This window comes from Oryza brachyantha, chromosome 2 (genome assembly GCF_000231095.2).
Source record: "Oryza brachyantha chromosome 2, ObraRS2, whole genome shotgun sequence".
In the NCBI taxonomy this organism is placed as follows: domain Eukaryota; kingdom Viridiplantae; phylum Streptophyta; class Magnoliopsida; order Poales; family Poaceae; genus Oryza; species Oryza brachyantha.
The window spans coordinates 19,716,341-19,736,010 of record NC_023164.2 but is presented as its reverse complement, the minus strand read 5'-3'; the positions used below and the strand labels follow the sequence as shown (position 1 = coordinate 19,736,010).

At 42.5% G+C, this 19,670-nt stretch overlaps 2 protein-coding genes across 2 annotated transcripts; one reads left to right on the top strand and one right to left on the bottom strand.

Moving 5' to 3' along the window:
* Positions 1-29: 29 nt before the first annotated feature.
* On the bottom strand, positions 30-5,373 carry LOC102716756 (ubiquitin carboxyl-terminal hydrolase 3-like). The gene is made up of 9 exons (XM_006647560.3): positions 5,180-5,373; positions 4,875-5,006; positions 4,731-4,784; positions 2,780-2,885; positions 2,171-2,229; positions 2,010-2,084; positions 1,539-1,587; positions 1,360-1,436; positions 30-297 (listed from the first exon to the last, which is right to left on the bottom strand). Exons 1-9 carry the CDS (start codon positions 5,228-5,230, stop codon positions 211-213), a joined length of 690 nt encoding a protein of 229 aa, XP_006647623.1. The 5' UTR covers positions 5,231-5,373; the 3' UTR covers positions 30-210.
* A 6,462-nt stretch (positions 5,374-11,835) lies between these two features.
* LOC102716189 (transcription initiation factor TFIID subunit 4b-like) lies at positions 11,836-19,652 on the top strand. Its single transcript, XM_006647558.3, has 13 exons — positions 11,836-12,194; positions 14,598-15,115; positions 15,214-15,309; positions 15,484-16,182; positions 17,162-17,265; positions 17,376-17,463; positions 17,542-17,677; positions 17,775-17,830; positions 17,904-17,960; positions 18,047-18,190; positions 18,799-18,864; positions 18,927-19,179; positions 19,277-19,652. Exons 2-13 carry the CDS (start codon positions 14,636-14,638, stop codon positions 19,450-19,452), a joined length of 2,355 nt encoding a protein of 784 aa, XP_006647621.1. The 5' UTR covers positions 11,836-12,194; positions 14,598-14,635; the 3' UTR covers positions 19,453-19,652.
* The last annotated feature ends 18 nt before the right edge of the window (positions 19,653-19,670 follow it).

The window sequence follows — 19,670 nt, the reverse complement described above, 5'->3', positions numbered from 1 at the left end:
CCATTCAATAAAAAAAGGGGAACATATTAAAATCAGAGATAAGCCTATCTCGATTAACAAAACGTGAATATATCAGTCAAACACATTGGTCATATGATCTAAAACTTGTGCAAAGAGCAAACTACTTTTATTCAACTGTAGTATCTTCTCCCCCTTTTTTTCCTTCGTTGTATGCCTATGGAAAGGAAAAGGTCTAACGCTCATTTTATCTTACATAACTTTAGAAAGAGCCATCACGTTGAAGTTCATTGAGTCAGGGTTCGACGAAATTCTGGCTTTGATAACTTTTGCAGCATCCTGAGAGAAAAAAATAGCAAAATATGAAAAAGGAAAGAACACCCTAAGTCCATGAATCATAAGCATTCTGATGCAAGGCATTAAGGCAAATGCTAAAACATAATGTGATATGGCTGGAACTTTAGGGTTAATCCCCTTTTAGATATTTCGTATTGCTTGATTGACGTTCCTGGGATACCTTTATATACTGAGGTGCCTTTAAAAGGAAGAAAGGAAACAACTAATAACCTGATACTACTAGGGCCGTGTTCGACCACCCCAAGTTAGATATCTCACACCCTTTTTTCGCGCGCACGCTTCCCGAACGGCTAAACGGTATATTTTTTGCGAAAATTTTCTATAGAAAAGTTGTTTTAAAAATTCATATTAATCTATTTTATATTTTTTTAATAATTAATAATTAATTAATCATGTACTAATCTATTACTCCCTTCATATTTTTATGTATGACACCGTTGACTTTTAGGATTACGTTTGATCATTCGTCTTATTCAAAATTTATATCCAAATATGCAAAATTATAATGCATACTTAAAGTTCCTATAATAATAAATCATATTATAACAAAATAATTAATAATTGTATAATTTTTTTGAATAAGACGAATGGTCAAACGTGGACCTAAAAGTTAATGGCGTCATATGAAAAAATATAGAAGGAGTAGAGTACTACGTTTTCCGCGCTAGATAACTAACCCCTCTCCCTTTCAAACGAAGGCAGCCTAGGACGCTCAACCAAAACTCTAGGAAACTTTCAAACTATAGTAGCCTGATGCTTCTAGGACTCTAGCAAAACTATAGGAAACTCTATCAGAGAGTCCATTTCCATCTGCTACAGACTTGCCAAATCTAACTTGACATAATTGCACTGTGGCCGATACTCTATGCTATAACCTCCAGCCATAACATAATGTATCAGTTCCATTTGACAACAGGATAATAACAAAGGACTATTTCATTAAAAAAAACTACTACCACTCAAATAAATGTATAACATACAAAGAATCCTTCTAAAAACAGAAGATGGCAGACAAGCAACTTACAAGGAAATGCAAAATGTTACCTGTAACAAAGTATCTGGTGATGAAGGGCCATGACATGTTGGTTGCGATTTTCGTCCATCAAGCTCATAAAGTTCACCTGCATGCCCCCAAAGGAAAAATGAAATGACCAGCAAGCAAACAGATTATTGATACTTGAAACAAAGATTTGTCATTTAAGTAAATGCTATAAGATACATACCATCAACACATGAGAAACATACAAAATGCTCATTCACCTCAACGTTAGCCTGCACAAGAATGATATTAGGAATTTAGGATGGCAGCAAAAAGTAAGGATAATATCACTATATGCCCAAACTGGGCACATTTCTTATCTTCCACAATCTTTTTTTTTTTGTATAAAGGAGGTTGGTACCCCTCTAGTCTCATCTTGTAAATTTATTTTCTACAGTTGCACTTATGTGGTATTGTATTTGGTTTTTCATTGTTCCCTCTTAAATTTTATTCTGCGATATGAACTTGTACACAGAGGGCGGACAAGCTCTTGTATAATGGCATCCTAACAGCAGCATTTACCATCACAATGAGTTATTTGTACTAAGAATGTTATATATCATGGTTGCAAGATATACATTTAACTGGTCTACTCAATAGAATGCTGTTGGCACTATATTAGTGAACATAAAGAAAGGGTGATGCAAGTGATTACATCAGTGTCACCAGCTGAAGCAGCAACAGAATGAGCATCCTCCATCTCATCATCCTCCTCAAGAAAGGCAGCACGCTGAAAATAGCAAAAACTGTTCATATTATGCCAATGCAAAAGTAAATAAGGAAGGCCACAATGAATTTGCACGTGCAGAAATTAACCTGGACTGGATCCATATCAGCTGTTTGTTTATAAAACCTATCAAAATAAGATCCTTCAACTGCAAAGAAGAAAGTAGACATCAGATATTGTTACAAATTAAAACAGTTTAAGATAAAAAAAACTAGGTCATACACTCATATTTAAGCCAACACATTAAGGAAGTTCAACAGCCATCAAACTGATTAAGTACATCAATTTCCTCCTGGACATGCTGATTGTGTAATATATATGCCCTCAAGCCATTCACACCATTTCATCAAATATGTGTGTATTTCAGTATGTACATTAAAAATGGAGAATACTGTGAAGTTTCACAAACCAGGAAACTATTTATGTTATACTATAAAAAGAAGCTATGAGAAAAAAAATACTGACTGAGATACTTGCTATTTACTGTCCAGGTGAACTAATATAATTCAATCCCTGAATATGCATCACCTGATAATCATTTTCCTCTTTATTGGATTATTTCTATCTGATAGCTTTCCTTATTTACTATACAGACAGAAGTACAGCATGTTGGGACACAGTTAATGGCTCAAGGGTAACCAAACAATGGTTATCCGTTATCTAACAGCTAAATGAGGATACAACATTACAGTAATTACCCAGCTTGAGTTTGGATGCAGCATTTCCTATTGCATGAATGACACCAACTGTTCCACATGCGTTGCCAACAGTCTGCTTCGTAAAGTATACCCTCTTGCTCAAGTCCTGCATATCAAGTATTCAAGTTATTGGGTTAAGAAACTAAATGGTACATGAATTCACCACCCGGGAACAAAAGTTTCATGTAACTTAACATGTGCCATTTCAAATGAGTAAAGTGCAAATTGCCATGCCATTTGGCACTCTGTATTGATTAAAAGTAGACATCCACAATACTATCATATATGTTTTGACACTTTTAATATGCAGGGTGAAGGAAATAGAAACCAATGGGTGTCCCTCAAAAAAGGGAAGAGCAGATTAGCATTTATTAATTAGAATATGAAACATTATTAGTGAACCAAAAATAGAATGTATCAAGTACAGTAAAAATACTAACATGAAAGTTGAACCACAATCTGTACAGTGTATACTATACTGCTATCTTCTTATGCATTCTCCCTAAGAAAAACGATGGTTCAAAGGATGCCAAACATGCACAACAGTCAGGCCATCACATAGCCTATATAATCATCACAATTTTGCTAAAAATTCTGCCACGTCTTATATAACATGTGACTAAGTGATTTGGCAGCAAACAAAACAGTACATTAACCTGTTGTGGAGCTTCTAGCAAGACTAAATGACTATGGTAATGTGACTTCAAACGGTCAAACCTAAAAGAATCTACATCAGGTCATCTGCAGAAATTATAGAATCACTTGGATTCTTGAGGACTGAACTTCCAAATCGAGATATAACATGAGAGTTGGAACTGCAGTCCATATGATAGCAGCATGTCCATCGACAACCCATTTATAGTGCATGAACAAATGGAAAATCAGAAATTAGGCACCCAAATCCCCATCTAGTATTGGAAGCAATCAATCTATGCCTTGGTTGAGCACACAGTTTAAGTAAGATACTGCAGCATATCATGTTTAAAAATTCCAAGTTACAAAGGATAGATAATTCCATTATCATTTGCCTGCATCATCATATTTTTGACACAGTACAGTCATCATTTCTATAAATACTGCAAAAGAATTAATACCAAAGCAATTTCATTATAAAACTAATACGGAGGACCATGTTTACAGCAGAGAGTTGCCGTGCATCCATGCACACACTGTTTTGTTAGCAAAAGCAAATAAATGCGACTTCTATTGTAAAAGAAATGTTATTGACAACCATGATAAAGTGAGGTATCTTAATATTTAAAACAGCTTATAAATTATAGATAGTTACTGGTAGAGTGGTAGTGGTTCCAGCCATATCTGGAGTTCACTTTATGGAAGTGAAAGCAGAACTGCAAAAGGCATTCTTGCATTTCACGATACCATGATACTATTGAGGTTCAATTTCCTAAATATCTCGCAACTAACGCATCTGGTTCAGAAAATGCTACTCTACTCTCGTGTAGACTTGACTAGCAAAAAAATTCTATACAGTTACATTGCAATCCTCTGCGTATAGAGTGAGATTATCACAAATGAAACGAGGATACAAATCATGCACAACATTCAGTGAACAACTTCAACCTTTTCTAGAGCTCTAGTCCTCTACAAGATTACAGCTGTTGCAAGTTACAAACAGAAGTCATAGAAACAAATAAATCACTACGCAACATTAATTGTACGGAATAACATAGCATAAAGTAGGCCGGACTCCAATCAAACTGTGGATGACCTATCCTGACTCCTAAGTCCTGATCCCGTGCAGTGATTTAACTGGAATTACAAATCCGATTCACAAAACAGCTTAACTAAAACCAAGGAAAGCGTAATAGCACAATTTGTAGTTCAGTCAGTGCACATACAGCACAATGCATCAAATCGGGGCCAAGTCATTATGGAGAGCACATTAGATGCGCTATGCGGAGAAAACAAAGCAGATGGGCTACATCCGTACCTTGTCCCCAACCGTGGAAGTGGCAGAAGCGCCCGATTCCTCCTCCTCGTCGTCCTGATCACCCCGAGAAGCAGCATTCATCACCCCTCCACATCATGCAAGTCAAAAACCTCAAAGCAGAAGCAGAACGCGAGGGGGGCTTACCAACGAAGTGAGCGGGTAGAGGAAAAGGACGGCGAGCACGGGCTGGGGCACCATCGCGAGCAACTCGTCGTCGAGGCCGTAGACGTCGCAGAACTGCGCCTCCCCTTCGGCGACCCCCAGCCCCCACATGAACTGCGCACGCAAAATCACCGCGCCCACCCACCCGCCGCACGGGCGGAGGCGGCGCCACCCGTGGCCGTAAGCGAGGAGGACTAGAGGAGCGCGCGAGGCGCTGCCAAAACGGAAGGAGAAGGCGGGAACCCTTGCGCTGGGCGCGCGGGCGGAGGCGGCGGAGAGACGCTCACCTGGTTCATGACGTCGGGGTTGGCCTCGAGAGGGATCCACCGCTTCCCCATCTTCTTCTCGGCGCGCGGCGAGGAGGAGGAGGAGGAGCTTGGCGAAATGGCGAGAGAGATGGGAGGGAGACCAGGCGAGGCGTTGCGGCGAATCGGGGAGGGTAGCGGCTTTTGCGTGCGTGGGGGCGGGGCGCCGGGCGGTGAACCGGATGCGCACTGGCGTACGCTGTACGCCTGCGCGGCTATGCGGCGCCCGAGCTGGTGCCGCCCAAGGCGTACGGTCGCGTCTGGTATGGTTTGCAATTGGGATCTTTAGTTAGAGCAACTCCAACAAGGTGTCCATCCTAACTTGTTATTTTTATTTTTATTTTTTGGTAATCGTAAAAAACTGTCTTCAACAGTTTGCCATTCGGGTTGTCAAGTTTTAGCAACTTGTCATATCCTCTCGTTTGCACGTATATATGAGAGTCCAGATTTCACTTGCCCTCCAGGAAGTACGACACTATATTTCTCTCGCGTCTCCGCCTGGAAATTTAACATGCGACGTTTTTCTTTTTCGTGGAGTCCCGGCGTTGCTGTTCAGTCGCCCTGGTCACTGTCCAATAGCCGAGCCGCCACCACTCAACGTCCCGCCGCCGCAAAGGCCCGTTCCCGGCCATCTCCAGCCCCTTCGCACCGGCGCCCCGGCGCCCGTTCACCCTGCGCCAGCTCGCCCGTCCTGCGCTCGCTCGTCCGACGGTTCGAGCCCCTCCGCCACACGCCGCCTTCACGGTCGGCTACACCGCCACCGTGGCGATGATGAGGAACGACTCGCCCGCCATCGGCTCTGGCTCCAACCAGTCGTCCAACACCGGCGAGGAGGCGGCGTCCAACATTGAGGTCGTTGAGGACCCAGATCTCGTCGGCCTCCGCGCCATCTGCGTGCCCAAGCGCAAGATGCCGCTCCCCGTCAAGAACCACAAGAAGGTGAGCTGTCTTGCGGCCTAGTGTCAAGTGTGCTTGCTTTGCTTCTTTTTTTACTTTTCAGTTTAGGGGAGAAAGTTTCAGGCTTTCTCGTGATGCTTGATTCGTGGTCACGAGGAGGTTTTCAACCAAGATCAGATCTTTGCGGCACCTGGATTAATTGGACACTGTACACTATGTCAACATCGTTAGTTCTTATTTTCTCTATCAGTGCAATACAACTCAAGTGCAGGCAAAGTTTGCATCTTACATCCAATCTTTCGTATTTCGATCGATAGAGCGTTGGTGCTTGTGAGCTGCGATCCGATTTGTCATCTTGGCTGTTGACCTGTGTTCTTCCAGTGATCTATGAAAAGATTCCATAAAATTGAGATTTCTTTCTGTTTTTTTGTTGATTAGTTCTGATATATTATTTGCTCATTCATGCTCTATTTCTTAGAGAAGTGCAATCGAAACACTACCAGCAGCGCGGGACAGGGCGTCACGGGGGCGGTGGCGTCACGGGGCGGCGATGAAGGACCGGCGCGGCGAGGCCAGCACGGGAGGGACGTCGCGGCTGCCACTGCTTGGGGCGACGAGAGCGACAATAGAGATGGCGATCTCCCTCAACTTCATGACTTAATCTGTTTTTGGCAAGTGAAATATCCCTAACGGTTGGAGATAAAACAATTTTCTCTTTGCCATTTTGTTTACAAACTTGCTAAAACATCATATTTGGGAAACATAATTTGGGTAACTGTTGGAGTTGCTCTAAGACCATCTCTCACACACAGCCCAAATTAGACTCTACAAATATCTATTTGGTCACTTCCCATTTCATTTAGTCACTTAAATCTATTTTTTACTCCAGCAGTCTCTCCATTCACCCTCTCTATTCTGAGTCTATGATAGTTAGGCCCCACATGTCATCATCCACTCTTTCTATTTATCTCCCTCTTCCTCCATCTCTCACTTTCTCATTCTCTCTCCCACTGTTTAACTGAGGCAAGCGGCGGTGGATGGCGCGGGCGGTGGCCGTGGCCTGGGACGGTGGCCTCGCCCCGACGACGCCCGACCCAATGACGACCCGACGACGCCCCGACGATGACCCGAGCGGCAGACAATGACTCGAGCACCCGCCGCCGGCCTCCTCGCCGCGCTCCCGAGGGCCGGACTTCGAGGGCGGCGGCGCTCGAGCCGCCGCCGCAGGTGACGCGCGCTGCTGTCGCCTTGCCATGGGCTACGTGCACGACTGCCCCTCCACCTCCAGCCCCGCCGCGAACACTTCTTGACGCCGCGACCACCCACCCTTGCAGTCGTGTGGCCGCCGTTGAAGAGGGAGCGTTGGTCGCGCTCATCGAGGTCGGCCGCCTTCGCGGCGGCAGCGCGCGCGAAGGTCCGCATCGGGGAAGCTTCGCGAACAAGGCGTGTGCCGAGCAGGTCGCCGTCGGCTGGCCCGCCTGGCTCTCCGCCATCGCTGGTGTTCGGCCTTGCGTCGTTGCCTCTCGGGCGTCGCTGGGAGGAGAGATGCCGCTCGGGCATGCTGGGAGGAGGAGAGAGGGAGAGTTTCCACAGATAGCAAGCCAGTTTGGGGGCTGGTTTGGCCAGCCGGATGGCTTGGCCATCCAGTTGACCAGTCTGTTTGAGGACTTTTTTTTATCAAAATGGTCAAATTTTGGCTTGGAGAGAGATGGGGCATTTGTTGGAGATGCTCTAACAAGTGAGCCTTGCTCACATACAGGTGGCCCCTATAGCCTGTAGGGTCCACCCGTTAGTGAGCAGTATTGTAGAAAATCCATACTCACATGCTTGGCTTATCGTTTCGTGAGTTAGAATCCCGTGCCAATGATATCATCGGTAGTTAAGATAATCGTGTAAAAACTGCATAAATTTAAATTAAAGTTTTTAAATAAAACTATCGTATTTTTAGTCAAATTACATGATATGAAATGATTATCACATGGTAAATAGCAATTATCGTCGTGGTTTGGTGGAAACAATAATCACATCAGTTTTTGCAATATCAAAAATTATTTTTTTATGAAAACTATGCAATATGTCGTGATTATCGCGATATATCGTCATGAAACTTTTAGAGTTTTTCTAACTTAAATCACAATTTATAGTTATCGTGCTTGCCGTATGGCCAGTTATCGAATCATTCGTTTTAAACCGAAACTTCCATTAATTCATAGACTCATCTAATGGGCCGAGGACATGCATGCCTTGTCGTCGGCGGGCTCTTCTCTATGGGCCTAATCCAAGCGCTCGTAGGACGGGTCAGCCCTAAATCTCTCTCGTCGGCCTAGCCTGCTGCCGCCGCCGCCGCTTGCCCTTGCACCACACGCACTCGTCAGCCTGTGGTGGAGACCGGTGTCAGCACTTTTCGGCACTACTCTTCCCTCTGCCAGCGAGCAGCCCCGCGCCCCACCGCACCTGCACCTCCTCGCCAAAGCAAATTCACGTGGTTCCACGGCAGCGGGCCATGTGGGGATCACGGTGATCTCCGCGCGGCAGCTGGCCCTCGCTGCTCCCGTGGTTATCTAAAGGCTTCGTTGTCGAGCTTGCTAGCAGGTCCCCGAGCTTGCTGAAGGGGACACGGCTAGCAGGTCCCCGAGCTTGCTGCTTGCTACTTGCTACTTGCTACTCCTCCATGTATACATGGCCATCTAGGCCGCCCGACACGGCACGACACGGGCACGAATAGGTACGGCCCGTTAAGGCACGAGCACAATAGGCACGATTGGCTAGTCGTGCCGTGCAGTGCCACGTGCCGTGCTTTGCAATAAGCCCAGGCACGACACGGAGATGTTTTATACGTGTCGTGCCAGCCCGTTAGGCCCGATGTGCCCGTGCCGGCCCGAACTCCGGACACAGATTTCAAAATACAAAAATAAACAGCTAGTCAATAGTTCAAAAATAAAAAAAACATTTGTTGACAATGAAAAGCACCCAATGATCCAGTCTAGACATCCATTATTAACTAGACAACCAAAATTATATAACTCCTCAAATTCATAATTTTAGGCATAGAAATCCCACATATAAAGCTATAAGAAACAAACATGCATATGAAATGGGCCATATCGGGCCATCCACATTAACGGGTCGTGCTCGTGTTGGCCCAACGTGCCAGGGTTACGGCCTAAGTACGGCACATAGTCACGGGCCAGGCCGGCACGGGCACGCGATTGTTCGTGACGGGTCATGCTTGGACCATGCTTTATCAGGCCGTGCCCGTGCCCCCCACTAAAACCTGGGACATATGGCCATGTATACCTACATGGTCTCCCCTCCGCCGGATGCCGGGGCGGAGGCCAACGCCTCCTCTAGCGGTATCAATCAACCCTTCCCTGCTTAGCTTAGGGTGATGCTGACATGCTTCTGTAATTTGCTGGGAATGATCAGGGGTTCGCCTATTTACATGATTATGATGTCTTAATATGGTTCCGGTTTGTTGATTAAGTTAGGTAAATGTGATTCCTTTACTCATCCATGTGTTGGTAGCCTGCTGAGGTGGTGATCCATACATACGTACTCTTGCTGCCTGCTGCGGTGCTGGGAACCTGGATTAAACTAGGTTAGCAGCAGCATGGAAATACTCCACACTTTCTTGTTGCTATAATAAGTAACCATTTGGACTCCATAAGAGAAATTGGTTCCTTAGTGTCTCGCATGCTGTCTTGTGTCATCTTATTGAATCAACAATGCACTAAATTGGTAATTCTTGGTAATTCTGATGATACCCTATTACATGTTATCAGATTGTGGATACAGGTAATAATTAAAAATGAATTTATTTGGTAGTAGGCTTAAACTCCATCCCTTGACCAAAAATAGAGTTTTTATTTTTACACAGCAGTAGTAGTTTCTTCAAGAAATGTGAACGCTTGCACTAGTGTTGTTTTGGCAAAGTCGGAGGTGACCCAACAAATAAAGCATGTAATAGAACTTGAAAATGACTATACATAATAAGGAGTGATTTATTCTTTGCAGTCGAAATATGTACTAAACATCCTTTCCCCATCATATATAGTTTGGTTGACACATTTTATATTCTATATTTTTATACTTTCCTAGTGTGGCAGAAACGATTATCATGCAGTAAATAGTGATTATTGTCACCGTTTGGCAGAAACGATAAGTGAGGTATATAGGATGATAATCTTGACAGTTTTCACAACATAATAATCACAGTTTTCTATGAAAACCACATGATATGTCATGGTATATCATTATGAAACTTTTAGTTTTTATTTCAAAAATATTAAATTCTTGTGGTAACCAAAAATCACAGTTTCCTGTGCCTTACCATATGGCATGTTATTGCCGCGATATTACAACTCCATCGTAGTCGAGTCGTTGCTAAACTCCAAATTCTAATTTTGGTTTTCTATCATTTTGCCCTCAATCCAAACGGGGCTTTAATAAGGGATGGCAACGGGTCAGGTAAGGTGTGGGTAAAGGGTTTACCTGCCCGTGACCTTAACTTTTACCTACCTGTTAGTATACCCACAGGTATAATTTCGTACCCACGCTCGCGCCCACCGGGTATCCACCAAGTTTGGGGTAACCGTCGTGTTTCGATAAATCATATCATAGTGATCACAATAGCAAGAATAATTTAAATCTAGCACAAAATTCTTACCATATCAACTAGCAATGATGTATATCAACTAATCAACTAATTAAATCAAATAACAATGTCACATCTCGCATGCATATTATTGTCCACCATGTTTTTTTTCACCATGCACATGCATATTGTTAGAAGTCTGAAATTTACAAGCCATAACAATATTATTATTATTCATAATTCATACTGAAGCTGCACAACATACATAGATTCAACATATGTTTTAGGATTTTCTATGGATAGACTACTTTACATGTTGCATGAAGGTAGTTTATTTATATTTTATAGGATTGCGGTTACCTATCGGGTACCTGCGGGCAAAGACTTGTACCCGCACCCGACCCGTATATTTGCGGATACCCGACTCACGTGTACCCACAGGTAAGATTTCTTACCCATGTCAGTGCCCATAGGGTACGAGACCTATGGGTAGCCGTACCGTCGGTCCAACTGTCATCCCTAGCTTTAATGGGCCGAGGTCCTGCATCCCTCGTCCCCGAGGGGCTCTTCTCTATGGGCCTACTTCAAGCGTTCGCAAGCCGGGTCAGGCCTAAATCTCTCTCATCGGCCTAGCCTGCTGTCAACGTCATTAGCCTCTACACCGCGCTCATGCGTCGGCCCGTGGCGAAGATTGGCGCCAACACTTTTCGACGCTGCTCTCCCCTCTACAACGAGCAACCCCCGTCACGCATCCGCCTCCTCGCCAAAACAAATTCTCGTGGCTACGATCTATGCGCAGAAGCTGCCCCTCGCTACTCCCGTGGCTATCTAAAAACCCCGGTGTCCATCGTGGAACCCTACATCATCGGAGGGGATGCGACTAGCTAGTCTCCGAGCTTGATGCTTGCTACTTGCTACTTCTCCATGGTTTCCCCTCCGTTAGAGGCTGAGGTAGACGCTAGGGCATCTTCTAGCGGTATCAATTAGCTATTTTCTGCTTAGCTTAAAATGATACTGACTTATTTTTAGAAATCTATTTAGTTATCTATATCATCTTTTATATCAATATCAAAAATACATGCTTAGTCGGCCGTGGCCAAAACCAACAGAAAAAACCCCATAGTCAGGCCGAGGAGAGATGGTGCAATCGAGCTTCTCTCGTCGACCTGGCACAGCGCGTGCGCACTCGCTGCACCCAACCGTGCAAAGCAGTGACGGGGTCGCACGTCTCCCCTCTCACTTCTCTCCCCACCGAAGAAGCTAGGGTTTTGGTGCTGTCGTCGTGCTCGTCTCGCCTCCTCGCCGGGCTCACCGCGCCCTCCTCCACCGGGATTGAGTGCCGGCCGTGTCCTCCGCCGGTCCCCCTCCATCTCTCCCGCCGGTCGTCATCCGTCTCTCCCGCCGGTCGCCCTCCGTCTCCCGCGCCGGTCGTCGTCCGTCTCCCGCCGGTCGCCCTCCATCTGTCTCTCCCGCCGGTTGTCCCATTCCCCTTCTTCCTCTCTTCCGGTAAGTGCAAAGGTGGAGACCTCTCTTCCCCTTCCCCTTTCCCTTTCCTCCTCGATTTTTTCTCCTCCTCTTGATTTACTGTCATGTGAGCTTCTTCCAGATCTACTAAAAGCTTCTGCATTTTCTGGGTTGATTTGTGTGGATTGAAATGTTCAAGACTTGCACTGTTGACCTCCTAAATTTCAGTTGTTTATTTGGGGTGTCTGTTTCTAGGGGCTTCACATCGAATGTTTGGACACTTATTATAAATAAATAGTAAACGTAGACTATTAATAAAACCCATCCATAATCTTGGACTAATTCATGAGACGAATCTAATGAGCTTAATTAATCCATGATTAGCCTATGTGGTGCTACAGTAAACATTTGCTAATTATATATTAATTAGGCTTAAAAAATTCGTCTCGCAGATTAGCACTCATTTATGAAATTAGTTTTTTTATTAGTCTATGTTTAATACTTCAAATTAGTATCCAAATATCCGACATGACATGGGGCTAAAAAGTTTAGCCTAAACAACCCCTTGGTCTGATTAGTTATTGTTTCCCCCAGATCTAGTCACTTTTAAGTTTGCTACACATGGATATTTGTTGTCTCATGGATTGTGTTTAGTGTCAGAGTAGAATTTTGGTGCTATTTATTTTTTCCATGGTCGATGATCATATGCTACCGGAGGTAGCATCACTTCAATATACAAGTTCTTGAGGTAACCTAACCACTCACAAGAGAAGGCATTTATACTTAGGATGTGTCTAATCCAACCAAACAGCATCTCCTCCATGCAACCTTTTGCTGCAGGCAACCAAACACCATCTAACTATATTTGGCTCATTAAATACATGCAACCAAACAAGTACATCTGTATGTCTATAGACAGGCCAAACTCAGACTGGATAAGAGAGATGAGCCAGGCCAGGGGGATACGGGCAACCAAACAGGCCCTAATTCGCTGGGAAGGATCAGGGGTTCGCCTGTTTGCATGATCATGATTTTAATATGCTTTTGGTTTGTTGATTAATTTCGGTAAATGTGATTCCTTCACTCATCCATGTGCTGGTAGCCTGCTGAGCTGGTGATCCATTCATACATGCTCTTGCTGCCTGCTGCGGTGTTGGGAACCTGGATTAATAATAGTTTTCACTAGCCAGGTTAGCAGCAGCATGAAAATACTCCACACTTTCCTGCTGCTATACTAAGTAACCATTTGGACTCAATAAGAGAAATTTGTGTCTTGGTTCCTTAGTGCCTTGCATGCTGTCTTGTGTCATCTTATTGAATTAACCATGCACTGAATTGGTAATTCTGATGATACCCTGGTACATGTTATCAGATTGTGGATACAGTTAATAATTACAAAGGAATTTATTTGGTACTAGGCTTAAACTCCATCCCTTGACCAAAAATAGAATTTTTATTTTTAAACAGCAGCATTAGTTTCTTCAAGAAGAGAGTTTTCATATTGTGAGCATACGATTAAGAAAACAATGGTCAAACACGTGCATTGGAGACTATGTTGTTCTCCTAAATGACAAATAATAAAGAGCAAAGGTCGTAAATCATATATAACTGCATTAACTAATTCTAAGGAATGATAGAATGCTAAGAGTTGTTATTTAGCATTTTGGGAATAGATTGAAGTATCAATAGGTAAGGGACAGAGTTCAAATTTCGTATTTTGAGGAGCTCGTAACAACAATTCTCATGGAAAAAAATGTGAACGTTTGCAGCAGTGTTGTTTTGGCAAAGTTGGAGGTGACCCAACAAATAAAGCATGTAATAGAACTTGAAAATGACTATACATATCAAGGATTGATTTATGCTTTGCAGTCGAAATATATACTAAACATCCTTTCCCCATCATATATAGTTTGGTTGACACATTTTATATTCTGTATTTTTATATTTTCCTAGTGTTGAACATGTCATATTGTGTCTCTACACTTATTTGACCATCTAAAGCACTCTAAAACACACAATTCACGTTTCGTCTGCTTATTGAGTCATTAAAGAAGTTCTGTCTATTATGGGTGTGCTTTCTCAGTAACAGGAGGTGCCAAATCATTATATTTGTAATATATTATACTTTATAATTTTATGATTAAAATTGCAAATTAAAGTTCAATTGTTTTAAATTTCATGTAACTTTAAACATGTTCTGCCACCGTACCTTTTTCCTAGGATCATGTATTTTGCTTATTTCTGTCTGTCTGTGTCCTGTAGTCTCTGTTTATGCACATGCGTTCCTTGAGTTCTTATCTTGTTTACTTTGCCTTTGTAAACCCTGTGTTCATTTTTCTTACAGTTACTATTGTTTTGGACTTCACATCTCATAGCTCTTGAATTATATGATTGCCCCATTTTGTTGTTGAGAGTATATGAATGATATCCAATTTTTCATTTCAGGTACTTTGCCTCAGAATAACAGTGATGTGTCAAAATCTATGGTAGGTCAGCTGCAAGCATCTGAGCAGGAAGGAAATGCCCAAGCAAACCAACAATTGGTGCAACAACATGTGAATTTAGCTGGACAGTTGTCTCAACCAAACTTGGTAACTGAAGGTTTGGCAAATGAAATACCTACCCAATTAGCGGAACCCAATCACCAGCCAGAACAAGAAGCGCCCCATTCTGAAAACCATCAAATACAGGCAGAGACAAACAGCTTCCAGTTGGCTGAAAAAGAAACAGGCTATGCTGGTCTACCAAATTATGCAGGCCCCAAGGCGGATGTGGCTCAGACTTCAGGAGATCAACAAGAAGTAAAGCAAATGGTTGGTCAGCAAGCGCCACCTGGTGCCCAGGATGCAAGGAAGCGGGGATATCAACCTTCTATACCATTTAATATGTTGATTCCAATCCTGCAGGCTCATCTTGACAGAGACAAGGATATGCAGCTTCAAACTGTGTGGGCAAAACTTAGGGTGTGTTTCCATTTCACTCTATTATTAGTTACTTAGTTCTTGTGTGTCACGAACTACTGAAATGAAACTAACTCAGCCGTGCTATTCTGTGTTTGTAGCGTAATGAAGTTCATAAAGATGATTTCTTGAGAGTCATCAGGAACATCGTTGGAGATCAAATGCTCAAGCAGGCAGCCCATAAAGTTTTTGCACAGGTGGATGAATTGTGTTAACTTCATTTCTGTCATTTGTTTCCTTGATAACTGACTACCAAATATTCATCAAGTTTGATGAATGTGAAGCTACTCATAATTACCGTGTTGGACATGGGATAATTATGTAAGAAATATCTTGTGCCCGCAATGCTTCATTTTAATTTTTTTTTTCAGATGCAAGCCCAGGCACAAAGAAGTGGCCAGGCAAATGTAAATCAGCAGGCTAATGTAAATCAGCAGGCTAATGCAAATCAGTACTCTTTACCATCACAAGTATCGTCCAGCGGTTCAGCTCAATTACATGATCAACAAGTTCACATGTCCACCACACCTAACCAGGGCCAGAAAAGCCAAGCATTATCTTCATCTCAAGCCTTTGTGCCATCTGGCCCTCAGGTACAAAGCAGTATGACTGCTCTTGATAATTCTATCCAACGGCCAGATGTGAAGGGGATGCATGCTATGCCAAACCGACCACCTGCTATGAACTCAGCAATTTCTGCACAAATGATTAACAAACAGCAGCAACCCACACAAGTACAGCAAGCCTCACAGCAAATATATGGGACAACTAACCGCGCTGACCAGCCATCCACTAGGCCAACCAGTGGTTCTACACCTCTTACATCACTGAGTTCAGAATCAGAAATAAGGCCTTCTTTGCATCCTCATGGAATGGTTCCTGCAAAAATTGGGACAGTTCCTACTCATCCGATGACACAACACAATGCAGCTGCGCAGCAAATGCAACAAAACAAAGATTCGAAAAGTAATGCTTCTAATCCAAGAAGTAATGCAAAAGATTCGGGGTCTGCAGGTAAGGCTCGCCAAGTTGGCGTTGGAGGTTCTTCAGCAAAATCACAAGGAAAGCAGGTAATTTGATTCCCACATCATCTCACCTATCTATTCTACGATGTCTTCAAACCAACTCTCAAATTTATTTTTCATTTATGCAATTCCCCATGTTACAAAGGGATAATTACATGCACAAAGAAAATCCTACAAGTTTATTTGCTTTCCATCACAAGTAGATTTTTATTGGATTCGACACAATTATATTTCTGATGAGTGCCATAAGAAACAGAAAGGTTGACCCAGAATCAATTTTTGTAAGCTCTGATGTTATAATTCTTCTAATAGAAGATTGATTAAGATTTCCTATGATACCCTGCAATTTGATTGTATTGCTATCTTGGGGGAATGGAAGTATTTAGTACCAGAATAGATAATTTCCATTGTACTGGGAGTTTTACTTTTTGTTGTTACACTAAATTGCATACAAATTCACTCAGTAATCACCCTTTATCTTTGCTCATATCACCATTTCTTTATCATTTTAAGAATCTGGTTTGATAGTCTATGTGCAAGGTCCTGCTGTTACACACACAGGGTTGTTTCATTGGTATCAAGGTGTTTGCTAAGTAAGTGAACGCTATCTATACAAAAAAAGGGAGGGAGAGTGGTTGGGCGATTGGATCATTGGAGAGGGCTAAACACTAGCTACAACTTTTTGGTTCTTCGTTTGTTTCTCATCCTTCTCTTCTCGATCTATTTCTTCTCCAGTTTCCGCTACTTCCTGCTGCATCCTGGTCAACCAGGTGATGCTTGCACGCTTGATTACCTTTTTTTATGCAATGGTATATATCAGAAAATTGTGCCTTATTATCCAATGAGTAACATGTGATTTAATCGGGAAGTGGCTGAAAGTGTATTTGATTGATTTCCAGCTGCATGGTTATGCAAGCATACTTTGCATTTTTTTCCATACCTTAATAGGTTTATAGCAAACATGAAACTGTTATATGCATCTTCACATTTAGATGTATGTATAACAATCTGACTGGACTGTCAGGCCCCCCCTAACGTGTCCGCATCACCTGCTGCAAGGACTAACAAGAAATCCGCCGGGCAGAAAAAGTCATTAGACACAGCAGGATCTACACCGCCACCTCCTAGGTTTTTGCAGTTCATTTCATATGCTCCGTTTATTATCAGAATTCTAAATGCACTATCCAGCACTTGCAATTTTTTGGATAATCCTAACGTATTTTCCTTTTTGCCACTAGCAAAAAGCAGAAGACTTCTGGAACCTTCCAGGAACAAAGCATTGACCAACTTAATGATGTCACTGCTGTTAGTGGTGTTAATCTTAGGGTAACCATCTCCTATATGATGTTTGTTTTTGTTTTTGTACACTTTATTTACACTAATCTGTACTGTTTAACTCAACAGGAAGAAGAAGAACAGCTACTCTCTGCCCCAAAGGAAGAGAGCTGGGCCTCGGAAGAAGCACGAAGAATTGCACAGGAAGAAGATGAGAAACTTTTTCTGCAAAAAGGCCCACTTCTGAAGAAGCTAGCAGAAATCAGTTAGTACCTTTAAATTTCATATTGATGCTGTGAAACCATATTACATAACAATATATACTATCAGAGCAAAGCTAACTGCTGGAATATTTTTCGCAGTTCCTAAATGCAATTTGAAGAACATGGGCAATGATGTTGAGCATTGTTTATCAATGGTAAGTTATTAATATGATTGTCCTTAAGAATCATTTTGGAGTAATGTGGTATATCTGATGTTTATTCCTTCAGTGCGTGGAGGAGCGACTGCAAAGATTTATCAGTACTCTTATAAGAGTTTCGAAGCAGGTCAGTTATTTTTACACAACATTCATTTATTAAATTTATGGTATTGTTGTTATTCTGATATACTAGCCATGATTTTCTTATTCTAGAGAATTGACACAGAAAAGACTGGCCATCGACTAGTTATAACGTCAGATGTTGGAAGGCAAATTTTCCGAATGAACCAGAAAGCTAAAGAAGAATGGGATAAAAAACAAGCAGAAGAAACAGACAAGAACAAGAAACAAAATGAGGTGTTCCATAATCTCCAATTTATTTCCTTATGCAAAGTTTTGCATGAAATGCTTGTTCCATTGAACTGCCACATTATTACGGAGTATTAGTTAGTTGATTGATGGCACATCATCTTATGTTATTGTTCACTACCTTTATGCTGTTCTAATAATATTCTTTGTTGTTCGTCCATTCTGTTTTCGTACTGAAATTTCTAAACACCTCTATCTCTCTCTCTTTCACACACTCATATGTCCCCCCTCCTGTACAATTCATCGCTTTTTCTTATATTTTGGTTAGTTTCCGAATGGAAATAAGAAATTTTAATAAATCTATTTCTATTTTGAATTTTGACACGAAACAGAGCAAGATTGCTGGTTGTATTACATAAAATTTGACCCAAACTATTACTAGAGGATTTGTTTGTTCTGTGTGAAACAGTTAGGAAGCCTCTAGCACTAGGATTGATGTAAAACAATATCAAGCCATAATTGCGTTATCTGTTTACAAGCAGGACCATATCAGATTTATATATTTCCACTGTTGAAGATGATACAGTTTTGATGGTTACAAACAATCCATCAAGTGTGATGTCACGACTAGCGATACTAACCATATCCTTACACAGGTTGATGGCAGTGGTACTGCAGAATTAGACAAAGAAAAAGAGGAAACTCGTCCAAAGAATGCAAAGGTAACTTTTGTAATGCAGTTTAGCGGCAACACTGTTTTCCTAATATGCTTGACCTCTTACAGCCCAACAAAGAAGAAGATGACAAGATGAGAACAACAGCTGCTAATGTTGCTGCCCGACAGGCAGTTGGAGGAAGTGATATGCTGTCCAAATGGCAACTGATGGCTGAACAAGCTAGACAGAAACGCGAAGGCATTGATCCAGCTTCTGCTTCACAGCGCGGGACAGCTTCCAGGCCATTGCATATGGCTGGAAAAGGTCCCGCAGACCACCGCGAAGCTTCAAAGAGGACCCATCCCGCAGCGTTTGGAACTGGTAAAGGAACAGTCTTTGCACCACTTTGTTTTCCGCCCTTTCATATTGTGCTCGAAAATGCTGCAACTTCAGTATCCACGTCATATTGTTATTGCAGGAAGCATGAACAGGCAAGGTAGGGGTCCATTCGCAGCGTCTCAACCAAAAGGACCACAGCGAACCATTTCTATGAAAGATGTAATATGTGTCCTTGAGAGGGAGCCTCAGATGACGAAGTCGAGGCTGATATATCGGCTCTATGAGCGGCGACCTGGAGATACCACCAGAGATTAGGCTTGAACAGTTATTTATTTGGTGTATGTATGCCCATTTCGTGTAACAATATCGAGTCACAATATCTAGCTGACATGATTACGCCATAAAGTATGAACAGTTCAACGCATACTGCCAACAAAATGGTTCTGTAAAGATTATTACAGTGTAACATATGACAACATAGCTGACTGCTGCCTGCTGGGGCATGTTCTTGCTCATTTGTTCTCGTGTAATAA